We start from the raw sequence: 12,809 nt of genomic DNA, 5'->3' as shown, positions 1-12,809 counted from the left end.
GCCGGAGCGAAATATCGCACCGATGCCCCTTCTGTTCATTAGCTCTTATGTCAATATTATAACAACAGCGGCTGATTAATTAATGCCCCGGATGGGGATTTGTAACCTGCGGCGCAGGCGGTGGCTGGGTTCGCCCCGCCCCCGCCATAGCCCCGCCCCCATCCCCGCCCCCGCCCGCGCTAACCCCGCCCCCGTCCGTCTGTCCCTACCGGCCACCGTCGGCCGCGCCTGCGCGGTGGAAGTGATGGCGGCGGCCGGGCTCCGCGGTGTCCTTTGGCAGCGGGCGGCTGCCCGGCTGCGGGCGGTGCGGGCTGCTGTGGCGGTGCCCCCAGGGGCGCGGGCGGGTGAGCGGGGAGACAGAAGCGGGGTGGCCTCGGGCGGCGGGGGGGCCTCGGGCGGCGGCGGGCCGGTGGTGACTCCGGGGCCGGGATGTGAGGGCGGCGCGACCTCCCCGGCCCGGCTGCGGCGGCCCGCGGGGCCCGCGCCCACCCGGCCTTGTTGCTCTCCTGCCAGCCTCGGAGATGTCCAAGGACCTGATGCCCGGGCCGTACCCCCGGACAGCGGAGGAGCGGGCAGCTGCCGCAAAGAAGTACAACATGCGGGTGGAAGACTACGAGCCCTACCCCGACGACGGCTTCGGGTGAGCTGGGGGAGTCCCGTCCCGTGCAGGCGGGGAGCAGGCTAAGGCCAGCACCTCCCGGCTGTGTGGGGAGGTGCTGCGGGCTGGTGGTCCCTGTTGAATGCATGGAGATGCTGTGTAGGGGGTTTAGTGCTTTGAAGGCCCCCATCAACTTTAAAACAGGAACGTTTCTATAGGCCTATCCTATAGTGTCTCCTACAAAATGTATCTAAATTAATACATATTTCTTCTATATTGGTTTTTTTTGTCTGTTACAGGTATGGTGACTATCCCAAGCTCCCTAATAAGTCTGCTCATGAGAGAGACCCCTGGTACCAGTGGGATCAGCCAGACATGAGGCATAACTGGGGAGAGCCGGTAGGAATGCTAGTAGCACTTTTCATTATGACTGTAATGCTGCTGTTACTAACTACTAACATGCATATCTTGTTAGTGCTTTCCGTTTAATTCTTTGTGCAATTGCATCCCCAAGTGCAGGTATGTGTTGCCTATGCAAACAGGGGCAGTCAGTTAGAGGGAAATTTAGGCTATGGCCATCAGCGTAAATATTTTGAAAGTGCTGAGGAATGTTAACATCTTATTACATATGAGGAGGGAGACTTTACAAACTTAAGTTTCTCTGTAGGAATAGGAAAGTCTCATCCATTTTCTTTGCCTGATCTGACTCAGTATGAGAGCATAGTTCAGAATCATACAGCAAAGAAGCCATCATTTCAGTTAAGTCCTTGTAGTACAATGGAAGTAGCTATTGCTGCTTTATTGCTCCAGGGTTGTTTTGGGACACAATATGAATAAGGAGGTTTTCTCTGAAGAAAGTTTGCAAGATATCTGTAAGAGAAATGGATGAATAGAGCACCTATGTTAATTTCCAAAACCTAGGTTCCTCAAACTCCTTAGTTTGAGGAGTAACTTTTCAGTTAGTGCATGGTCTTTCTGTGAATGGCTGCAAACTAACTGTGAGTACTGAACTTGGTAATGAACTTGAACTCTCCTTAATCAAAGAGATTATGTAAGTATAGTATAAACATGCCAGAGCATCATAGCACATGTACCATAGTAAAGTGCATGTTGTAATGACTGTAGAAGCACTTGAAAAAAACCCCGTGGCGATTCTGTGTTGTTGTGCTTGCTAGAGGAAGGCTTGTATAGGTACGATTGCACATGGGGCTGGCAGCACGGGGCCAAGCGGAATGTGCTGGTGCATTCCAGGTGTCAGCAGATGCCTCTGTTTAGGTAATTGAATTCTGCTCAGTCTGGCTTTCTGGGTTTGATAGCAAACGCCTCTGTGTATGAAGGGGAAAGCTGCGGAGCTAGAGGAAGTACTTGAGCTGCAAATCAATGAATTTTCTGCTTTCTTTAACATGAAAGCAGACTATAGGCAGAACATGCTTGGGGCTTCCCTATATATACTTAAAGGCAGAAGCTTAAATGCCCTTCTGCTTCAATCAGGAAGGGCATGAGCTTGCTATCAGCCCTGCTCTTGTCATGCAGTAACAGCAGGAGGTGCTCTACCTGTTTTGAGGAACTCGCCTACCAAGTGGCAGGTAGTTGCTTCTTTGTTTGAAATAACACTGCTACTTCTATTTGGGTACGTGACTGAACTTCCATAAAGGAGGGTACCGATTTATACCATGCATTTTCAGTAGTGCTGAGGAACAAATCTAAGGTGGAGTGATTATGTATATAAATAAAAGCTGCTGTGCTGCTATTCTATAATTAAGCATATTGCCTTGTATAAGCATAGGATGGTATTTGGAGTCCTGAGTTTTACTGTAAGTGACAACTTGCTGTGACTGTAGGTAAATCACTTATCTCTTCTGTGGCTTTCTGATGAAACAGCTTCTGGCAGTTTTGTGAATGCTGTAAAGCCCTTCTTCCTTTGATAAAAGCAGCTTGAGCACTGTTGGTAAATGTGCTTTGCCTTTCCTTTGTTCTTTAGATGCACTGGGACTTTGACATGTATATTCGGAACCGGGTTGATACATCCCCCACTGCAGTTCCCTGGCACACCATGCGCAAACACTTCCTTATCTTTTTGAGTACCATGCTGATCATGTTTGCTCTTGGAGAGATCTATCCGTCTTACAGGCCTGTGGTGAGTGACACCCTTTGGTAAAGGGAGAAGTAGCTGAGTTTCTTGTCATTGCCGATGCCAGTAGAGTGGTTTTGTCAAAGCCGAGTGATGAGTGTGAGTGCAAAACTCTGCTGCTGGGGGATGGGACAAGGGACGTCCTGTGGCCTCCTCCAGCCTGAGTTGTTCTGTTGACTGGCTTAGCTCAGCTTTCAGGTTCTGCTTCATAGTGAGAAGTTCCTGTTCACAGGGAACTAATTTTAAGCTATGCTGCTTACAGTATCCCTTCTTTGGTCTAGGTATTCGTCTTCCCTCTGTGCATCTGCTCAAGGGAGGTGCTTTATCTCTTCTCTTGCCCTGTGTTTTTAGCTATATCTCATGATCTGGGTCATTTGGAATGTACTTCTGAAAAATACATCTGAATACACAAACAACTTTTGCGATATATTATCCTCATGCTGTGAGTTGAACTGTTGGTTAAGATTCAATGCAAGAACACCTTGATGTTTCTGTTAAAGGACATGGGTTTATACAAAGAACTCAGTCTCTGAATTTACTTTCCTTGTACTCCGATATTCCTGCTGAAAGCAGTGAAGAAATTGGAACTTCAGTCGTATAAATGACAAGCCTTGATTTGGGTGGGGGTAAGATGGGATGAGACATTTTCCCCTCGCCCCTTAATTTGCTTGGTGAATGTGGTGAATTTGCCACTCTTTATCTCTCCTTGTAGGGACCGAAGCAATATCCCTTCAATGACCTGTATCTGGAGAAAGGAGGAGATCCCAATAAAGAGCCACCAGTGGTGACGCACTATGAAATCTGAAAGTTGTTGAAGTGCTGTTTCTCCTGTGTCAGCTCTGCAGGGGATGCCATCTTCCCTAGTGTTCACTGTGGCATACGTTTATACTTGTTCTTCAACGTTCAACCACTGACTGCAGTGAAATATATCAATGATACCTACTGTGCTAATTGTCTTCTGTTGGTTTGAGAGGGCTGAACAATGGCCAATGAAATTGAATGACCTTTGCCATCTTTCCAAATGGGCTAGTATCTGAGGGGCAAAGTTCTGAGTGCGGTCGTAGGACTGCTGCTGGTTTATGTACCTTGTGCACAAACATATCTTAGCTAAGCCTGTTTATGTAGGAGATACTGCCCGTTACTAAGTGGCTTACTGCAGGTGCTGCTTGGAGTTGAACTAGTGTCATCATTTAATGTGAAATGACAGGCAGAACCAGATTGGCAAGTGCCAGTGCTTGGGAGTTTCATACTGTGAGAATAAATGTCTGTCCTTACTGGGATTTGGCTTTGATCTCTTCCTGTTCTTAAGTGAAGCTTCCACAACCAGTAGGGAGCACTAGTGAGGCACAGAGCTTTGCAGCATACAGCTTGACACTGAGCAGTGGTACGAAAAGGCTAATGAGCAACAACTCTGGCCAGACCTGTTTGGCTGTGCCTGGGCTTTGGTCAAACAGCACAGGTGCCCAGGTTGCCCCTGTATGGCCTGAGCTCATCCACCAGGGTTGGAGTTACGTCTGACCCATGGAGTCTGCCTGTCTTGCTGCAAACCACTGGTCTAGGGCTTCATCAGCAGTTTGCTTGGGAAAGGTACACATACAGTTTTATTAAGCTCCTTGTTTTTTCCAGCTCCACTCTCCCCTAAACATGCTTTTCCCCGTGTCACTGGAGGACACGTACCTTCAGTACTGATTTACAGAGGAAGTTCTCTCAGCTCCCCAGTGCTGTGTCTTAGACCCCACTGTTTGGCTGCGGGAGTGGATGATCACAGAAGGCTAAGGGCTTGGGCTCTTCTGGGTGCTTCCTATAAACTGGATGCTGTGCCCTGCTCCTCAACACCCTGTCGTGAATCATAATTTTTTGCTTTAAGAGAAGCAGGTATTTGAAGACAGCGATTCACGATTTTTCAATCTGTAAACCCAGATTCTAAAGGACAGTTAGCTTGATCTCTGCGTAGGAGTTTCTTTAAGGGTGTATGTTCAAAGGAATTACATGAGCGAATGCTAGGACATACAATTATGTATGTGTAAATAAAACTAACCTCTTCGGAAGTGCTGAACAGTTGCCTGGATTTTGTAAGCTGTCACCTTCTCTTCTAGTTACAGAAATGCCTACTTTTAAATTACAGACAATGATGTTTCACCCCAGAAGGGTTTTTAAAGTATTTTTTGAGCTGTTACAAAGTGTTAGGCGGGGAAAAACACTCCTTAGGGATACTTGAGTAAGAATTGCCATTCCACAGCACTTATGTGACAGTACTATATACTATGTTGTGAGACTTGTAAGAGTCTTCGAGAGAAATGAAAACAATCAGAGCAGTAATAGGAGCCTTATCTTGGCACATGTAGAACCATAATGTAGCGGTTGCCCAGAGGCAGGTTGGGGCCCGTCCGGCTCATGGTACCGCATACCGCAGTCATGTCTGCCGCTGTCTCCTCTGGCCAGCTTCACACCCAGAACGTATCTAACCAGTAATTTATTGGGGTTTTTCTTCATGGGGAAGGCGTAATGGGTCAGGCAGCGAATATGGTTCAGAAATCTTTAAAAATGGGGTTTGTAGTGTAGGCAAATCTTAAAACAGGAGAGAGGTGAGGGAAGAAGGTCTGGGCCCTTCTGTGTTGTGTGGGTTTTTGGTTGTTTTTTTTTTTTTTTTCCTCCTGGCAACTAAAATGCTTTTAGGGAAATATATTCCCAAGCAATGTGCCTTTCCCTCCTGCGTGCCCTCTGGGGAAGGCTCAAATCTGTAGCTGAGGCCAAGTTCTTTGGCTGGGGGGTGACTCCAGAGGCAGCAGACCCCGGCTCCAGCTCTGCTGTCCCTTGGCCTACAGCGTGAGCCATTTCAGACGAGTGGATGGAGCAAATCCACGTATCTTAAAAACAGAAGGGGTGCCCGAGACGCCTGAGAGCCTCTTGGCTTGGGAGCCTCATGCTGAGCCCCGGTCGTGGTGTGGCAGCTGAGGAAAAGGCACCCCGAACCCGCTCAGGAGATGCGGAAAGCAGCTTCCTCCCCGCCTTTTCGGGGCACACCCGAAGGGCGGTAGTGGCCAAGCACCCCCAAGAGGACGAGCTCCCGCACCCTTCCCGGCGGTGACGGCTCCCGTTCCCGCCGCCGGTACCTCAGCAGCGGGGCACCCCTCCCGCCGCCCGAGGCTGGCGCCTGCGCAGGCGCGGCGGGGGCGGGCTCACGGGCGGAGCTTCGCGGGCGGGGGCTTTTCGGCTCCCGGCGGCCACCGTCGCCAGGGCTCAGCTGCGGGAGGCGTTCGGGCTCGGCTCGGCGGTGCGGCGGGGACGGCCAGCGAGCCGGTAAGGGCCGCCGCCCGCCTTCACCTTCCTCCTCCTCCTCTCCCCTCCGTCGCCTCTTCCGCTCCGCTCGGCCTGACGCGGGCGGCTGCTCCTGTCCCGGCCCTCGCGCCCCTCAGCTCCGCCACCGGGGACAGGGGCCCGGGAGCCGCCCCCGGGCAGGCCCAGCGCCTCCCCTGCCCCGCCGCGCCCCGGGGCCGGGCCACTCGCCCCCGTCCCCCCCCTTCCAACTCAGGCCGGCTTTGCTGCCCTGCCCGCCCCGGTGTCGCTGTGCCGGCTCCGTCCGCAGGTGCCGTGGCTCCGTCCCTACCCCTCTGCCCCGGAGCTCGCTTCCCCTCTGCTGGGGAGGCAGGCGGGGAGCGCCTGGGGGCAGCCGGGCTCTTTGACCTGGGCCGTGGGGAGGCCTCCGGCGTAGCCGAGAGCCTGTTTTGTGACACCCGGTGTCTGAGGTCAATGCTTTCTTCTAGGACCATCCCTCTTTTCTGCTGTCCTACAGCTGCTGTGCGGAGCAAGCTGACTAGATGTGTGTATATGCCCTCCTGTCTGTACAGCGCTGTGGCACTTTGCAACAGTTTTTGAAAGTGCTCAGAGCACAAGACGTTTCTTTATATACCACGGGAGCTTTCACAGAGGAATGTGCTGAGCCCTACCCTGCAACGGCCCCGCCTTGCAAACACCAACGATTAGCTGAGATTAGCGTCCCTGTGCCTTCTGCCTTCTGTAATCAGGGTTTATAATAAGCATTTATGAGAACAGCCTGGCTATAGGGTATTGGGAAGCTGCACAAGGAGAGTGTCAGAGCAAAGCAAAGGGAAGGGGCAGTACGAAGATTTTAAATTGTTGCTGGGATGTGGAGACTGTAGGATGGTTTCTGTCTTGACCGTTGCGTCACGGCTGCGAGGCCTTTTTCAATTCTTAGGGTGGCTGCTTGTCACTTGGGTGACCTTGGACAAGTCTTTTCTGTTCTGCCCAAGTTTCAGCTTTAGCTGAGGGGGATCCGGCTATCAGCAACTTTGTGTGCTGTGCTGGAAGTCTGATATCAGCAGGAACTGTTCAAAGAGGAATGGGTGGGAGCCCGGCAGCAGGAGAAGGATTGGGAAAGTCAGTAGGAGGGGATTTCTGATTGACAGCATTTGGGTGGTGCAAGAGAGAGAAGGGCTGACTAGAGTGATGCCAGGGACAATTATCATGGCAGCTTTGAGGGTCAACTGACTGATCCAACAACAACCACGGTCTTTTACAATTTACTCTAAAGCCACAAGTAGCGTAGGTGAGAAATTTTTGCCTCTGTCAGCATTGTTTGCGTGGTCCATCAGGATTTGAGAACACGTGCTTTTCCTTTTCACTGCTCAGCTGTGCACTCTTCATTTCCCAGCGGTGGGGAGTGCTCTGACCTGCTGGGTTTTGCTTTGCAGACAGTGTTACCTTTTAAGGACGCTGTGCAGGAGAGGGTGGTTGAGGGAGGCTGCGGGGAAATGCTGCTTCTGTCCTGTGACTCCCGTTGGGGGCTGAGGTTTGTTAATACGTTAGATCTGTAATCGGATGTGTATAGAAGAAGGAGGAGGAGGAATTGTCATGATTAATTAATTAGAGGGCCTGCGAAAAGCATGAGCTTTCTCAGAAGTCTTACATGCTATTTTGGGAGATGACAGCAGGTGGCAATCTCTCCCTAAAAATTCTCCTGTTTGAAGAGTTAGCTGCTTGTGAATTTTTCTCAGGGAGCCACAAGAGGTTGCTAAAGAAGGGCTTTTTCCTGTTCTTAGGATCGTGAGTCCCGTCCTGGATACAGATGTGCACAGTGTAGAGAAGGACTGCTTTTCTAAAAGTAAGACTCAAATCAGGCTTTTTTTCACTTCCAAACTCAGACCCCGCTGGAGGAGGTGCTGATGCATCCGTGCAAAACCTCAGCTGCAGTGGAGCTGAACTGATAGGAGGTGCTTAAGAGGTGGCAAGATACTATCATCTTGGCTTCTTATGCATCTCTTATGGGTCTTCTCAAGTCTGTTGGCACTACTGCTGCTTTGCCTGAGGACCAGAAATACTGTGTACCTGTTCAATAACTAGGATCCAGCACCTCTACAGTTGTTCTGTTGGTATTGAGCCACTCTAAATGGTGCCTTGTTTTGCTTTCCTATGTCTCGGTGAGTTATCACGGGCAGACCTTTGTGTTCTGTCCTGACTAATGTTTGTGAAAAGAGAACACTAACGTTGACTTCCTTATGCAAAATGCTCTATTGACAGGAAAAGCTGGACAATTGATCAATACTGTTCTGCGCGTTTTTTTGTGGCTTGTCTTTGTTAGCATGTTAAATGCAAATTGTGCCAGCCCTGCGGTCAGTCCAGCATAGAGGGTAAGGAGTGGGAGCCTGTACCATTCACCTGGCTGAGTTTGTGATGGTTGTGCTTTTCATTGCTTCCGTACCAGTTAATTTACGAGAGGGAAGCAGTCTCTTGGCCATTGTCTAATAATGTTTGCAGGGGAGTTGCCCTCTCAAAAGCCAAGAAGCAATGACACCTGTATGTACAGCCAGTTCCCATGATTGATGGATTGTAACTGGAGGAGAAAGAGGCAAGAAAAGGACTGGTAAGGAACATACAGCTGTCCTGCTCCCTCATGTCAGTAGAATCAAGCAGTGCTTTGTACAGTAGGCTGTTGCTAGCAGGTTCACCTGACTCCTCCTGGGTATATTTTCATTGAAGAGAGACCTGGACAGTGTTCCTGCGCTAGTATGTGAGACAGATGAGTAGGCACTGGAACTTCCTGGCAGAGAGAATGTGATGGCGCCCTAACAAGTACTCCGCAAAGTGTGTGCTGGAAGATAGGAAAGTAAACTTTAGAGGTCTGTTATGGTGATGGGGAGGAGATGACCTTTCCAGGTGTTTCTGGGCTCCTTAAGGAAACAGTTGCACTTGTCTTATTGTACAAGCGTTCTGGGCCTCAGCTAAGTTGGGATAAGGTTAATGTGAGAATGGCAATAGGTACTTTGAGCTTGGGGAGATACTACTGCAGACTAATGCTAAAAAGCATTAAATAAATTCTAATCAAACACCACATCCTGATAGTGTGTGGGGAGAGAGAGGATGTCCTTACCTTCTGACTGGTGATGGAGAAGACACCCTAAAAAGAGTGGGGGGTTATTAGCCAGAAGGTCCAAGCCTGAGAAGCAATGCTGACCAGATTTCCCTTCATGTGGGCCTCAGGAGGCCATAACTTCATATAAGCCACAAGATGACGTAAGCTTTTTCAAAACTGTTGGGGATTTTTTGGATGGTTTGGCCAGACAGTGGGGCTGGCAACAGCAAGCTACCTTTATGAACCTGGGTACAAATAAACATCCATATTCTGGCCTGAGTAAGGCCAAACTCTGAAGCACTGACTGTTGTAGCCCTGCATCTGAAGAGAGGGCCACGTGGTGCCGACTGTGGTTTAATCGTCAGCATGGCTAACACAAATAGTGTCAAGTTAACTGGGAAAGGCTAATCATGGTGAGATGTCAAGTTGCAGAGAGTTTTGCTGTGCTGCCTGTTGACAGTTTTACTTTATTCAGCGTGGTATCACCTGAGTGCATAGTTAGCAGCTCTGTTTAGCTAGAATTAAAAGACAGCATTACAGCCGAGCTCGAAAGGTTTAAGAACTGCTCCTGAGAGTGGCCCTGCTAGTCTGTGAATGATATGTCCATACATCATTTATGTTACTGACATGTCTAGAAGGCCTGGGCATAGTCTGGGATGGAGAAGTGCTGGGTGCTTTCTCCTCAGCAAGAACAGGTTCCTACACAGAACAATAATTTGTATTTATATTCCATTTTGCAACCTTCTGGCTGCCTGTTGTTGTTTGACTTTCAGTTATCCCGCTACTTTATTGCCCAACTGATCTCTCTCCAGTGACATGGGGGAGTTGTGTTCCCATTTTACAGGTGTCAGTTGATCTATCCAGGGTGAATACAAAGAATTGTCAGAGCTGAGATTGAAACCCAGTAGTTACTTCTGCATCGCTGCTTCTCACCTTCTACCATTTACAAACTCAAGCAGAAAGTCATATTAATTTTTTCCTTTCACTTCTCAGAGGAACAAGAACAAAGTACATTAACTGAATTGGCACGTGATAGGATTGCACTTTGTTTTCTGTTGCCACATCACTTTTCTGCTTGGAATTTAGCCTGCCCTGGTATTCCTTCTGCTCCCTTTTTGCCTATGTATATAGTGACATCAGCTTGTTCAGAGAGAGCAACTAGTGCTTTACAAATAGTTTTTTAAAATTAATTTCTGCAGCTGATTTAAACCAGCCTGGAGTGAAGACTTGAGTATGTTGTTTAATTTAGATCCCCTTCTTTTTACTGAAACTCTCCTGCAATAGCAGTATATGAAAAAGAGAGCTATATATGAAAGAAAATCTGGGATTAGACAGTTGAGATAGTTTAGATTTTTTTTTTCATTAATTCTGAAATACCCTAATTCATTCCTGTGCAACTGTATTCACTAGCTCAGGAAATAACAAGTAACTTCTCTCTTGTTGAGAGCAATTTGTTCATGTGGTACCTTTGTAAGGGGGATATTTTGTTACTGGTGTGATTATTTCCATGTTGACTTTATCTGGCTATTGTAACCACTGTGTGAAATTTCTTCTAGAACCTAGAAAATGAAGCTAAAGGAAATTGAGCGAACAGCTGTCCAGGCATGGAGTCCAGCAAACAACCACCCGATTTATCTAGCAACAGGTAAATTTGTTCACAATTTGTGAAAATTAAAGTATGACTCACAGAGAGATTTTATGTAGAGTTGTGTTGTTGTATCGGCTTTAACTTTCAACAATTCCCACCGTAATAGTCTCTGGAAAACTTACAAGCAGTGTACTGAAATCATTACAGCCTTATTTTTTTTTTTTTAAAGTGACCTGTAGAGGATTATTTGTCTGCCCAGCTTTGACACCTGAAATGCCAGTGATTTTTTCAAAGGGTGAATACATGGCTTTTTTGTTCTAACTTCTGATTAAGTCTGTATGAACTCCAACACCTGCTTGCTATAAAAATTAAAATAAAATAAGATTACTTACTTGGTATGTCTGTGGAAAAAAGAATTTCATTCTAATTGTGTTCATTTAAGGTCACTTTAACTTTGTTGGTCTTCAGGCATTATCACATGGTCAAATAATACAAGTATCTTCTCTCTAAAGTTGCATGTTTTGGTTCTCATTCAATTTCCAATATTTCTGCAAAACCTTAAATTTGCATTTTGTTGATATTATTCGTTATTCACTATTGTTATAACAATTTTATTTCCTGGAGCACAAAGTCAGCCTGTTCACTAAGTTGGCAGTGGGTGAGTTTAGTGTCTGTGAAGAACCAACAGCTTGGGTTGTTTGCCCAATATGAGAACTAGTCAGCTCTGTCTCCTGCCTGGGTTATGCAGTGCTGCCATATTGTTTTCCTTTTTTTTTTTTTTTTTTTTTTTTTTTTTCTGGGGATGACTGTTAAAGAAAGTGACAAAAGTTCAGCTGTTGCCTTAGAAGCAACATTACCATTTTTGGAGCAGACAGTCAATTTTGTGTTTCTCTAATAAGGACAGATTTTTGGTTGGACAAAAGGTCTTGGCTTCAGTCTGTTTTCAATCAGAAACTGCATAGTTTCATAATTTTCACTGCTTTTTAATAGTCTCTTGGGCACTTTCCATGCCATAGGCAGTTACAAAGCACCTCTGTGGTAACTGGGTGACTATTTGCCTGTCAGTGTCCCATTAGGCAATGTTAAATCTATTTTTAGCTTTTATTCTCTAAGCTAGGATGAAGGAAGGAAGCCACCACTGTGACTGCTAGCTGTCCATGGGTTGTTGGGGAGTGTTTAGTTGGCTAAGGTTGAAGAACTTTTGCTGTAGACCAGGTTTAGAAGGTTTGATCAAGACAGTCAATTGTTGAGGAGCAGTATACAGAAGTATTTGGGATCGTGCTTGTAGCAGGTTTTCATGAGGTGACTGCATTTGTAATTTAGATAAGGACTTAGTATCACAAGCTGTGGCTACTTGAAAGAGAATATATGAATTATATTTACCCCAAGATAGAAAAGTATTTGTGCAACAGTGACCCTGGTGCCCAGAATTTCTTGAAGAAGTTTAATTTCTTTCAAAGTCTTTGTCATAATTGTTGGTTCCTCTTTCTGAGTTATTCAAACGTGCTCTCTGTGAACAAGCACAACCAAGGTTGTGTTGACTATGAAGAACAGATTTCCAGTGCCTTGCTCTTTTTGTATCTTGTGCTCTTGAAAAAAGTGCCCACTTGTTTTGCCCTTGTACTTCTGCTAGGAACATCTGCCCAACAACTGGATGCATCCTTCAGTACAAATGCCACCTTGGAAATATTTGAGGTTGACTTCAGGGATCCCTCCCTGGACATGAAGCAGAAAGGAACGCTTCCTGCCTCAAACAGGTACTAGAGATTCATAGTGACGTATCAATCAGTGGAACTAAAAAGGGCTTTTCTGGTACAAAAAAGAAGAAGAGGAGATCATATATTTGGGATATAAAATTATCTTTTGGATCAGTTGACCTCTGTCTTCAAAATTGAATGTTGTTTTTGACACAAATTACGTTGGGTGTAAAAGTACAGTGTTGGGTGTAAAAGTACAGCAGTGGGTGTGAAAGTACAGCAGTTGGACCATTGCAGAAATCTGAAAGAACTTATGTGATAGTCAGTCAGGAGAGTCATTCTGTATCACAAATTTGCTGGGGCTAATGATTTGCAATAAAGAGACTAGAGGCAGAGTGAAACTAGTCTTGTAGCTTTTTAAGACA

The 12,809-nt window shown here is 46.9% G+C and overlaps 2 protein-coding genes across 2 annotated transcripts in view; both read left to right on the top strand.

Moving 5' to 3' along the window:
- The first annotated feature begins 226 nt into the window (after positions 1-226).
- Positions 227-4,003, top strand: NDUFB8 (NADH:ubiquinone oxidoreductase subunit B8). Its single transcript, XM_082486357.1, has 5 exons — positions 227-344; positions 514-640; positions 898-997; positions 2,580-2,735; positions 3,442-4,003. The coding sequence occupies exons 1-5, from the start codon at positions 245-247 to the stop codon at positions 3,532-3,534; spliced, it is 576 nt and encodes a 191-aa protein (XP_082342483.1). The 5' UTR covers positions 227-244; the 3' UTR covers positions 3,535-4,003.
- Positions 4,004-8,584: 4,581 nt separating this feature from the next.
- The window catches only part of SEC31B (SEC31 homolog B, COPII coat complex component), a 32,323-nt gene continuing 28,098 nt past the window's right edge, over positions 8,585-12,809 (top strand). The window contains exons 1-3 of the mRNA XM_082486240.1: positions 8,585-8,610; positions 10,656-10,744; positions 12,321-12,444. Coding sequence (XP_082342366.1) covers positions 10,666-10,744; positions 12,321-12,444 — 203 coding nt within the window. The 5' untranslated portion in view covers positions 8,585-8,610; positions 10,656-10,665. The remainder of the gene's footprint in view (positions 8,611-10,655; positions 10,745-12,320; positions 12,445-12,809) is intronic.

Source organism: Vanellus vanellus, assembly GCF_965231255.1.
Source record: "Vanellus vanellus genome assembly, chromosome: 7".
Lineage (NCBI taxonomy): Eukaryota > Metazoa > Chordata > Aves > Charadriiformes > Charadriidae > Vanellus > Vanellus vanellus.
The sequence above is the reverse complement of the archived record's forward strand: the minus strand, read 5'-3'. Positions and strand labels throughout refer to the sequence as shown.

Excerpts from the sequence above, each read along its gene's own strand:
- NDUFB8 (XM_082486357.1), top strand. The coding sequence starts at position 245 with ATGGCGGCGGCCGGGCTCCGCGGTGTCCTTTGGCAGCGGGCGGCTGCC. Across the intron at positions 345-513 it reads GCCCCCAGGGGCGCGGGCGG|CCTCGGAGATGTCCAAGGAC; the intron begins GTGAGCGGGGAG and ends CTCTCCTGCCAG. Across the intron at positions 641-897 it reads TACCCCGACGACGGCTTCGG|GTATGGTGACTATCCCAAGC; the intron begins GTGAGCTGGGGG and ends TGTCTGTTACAG.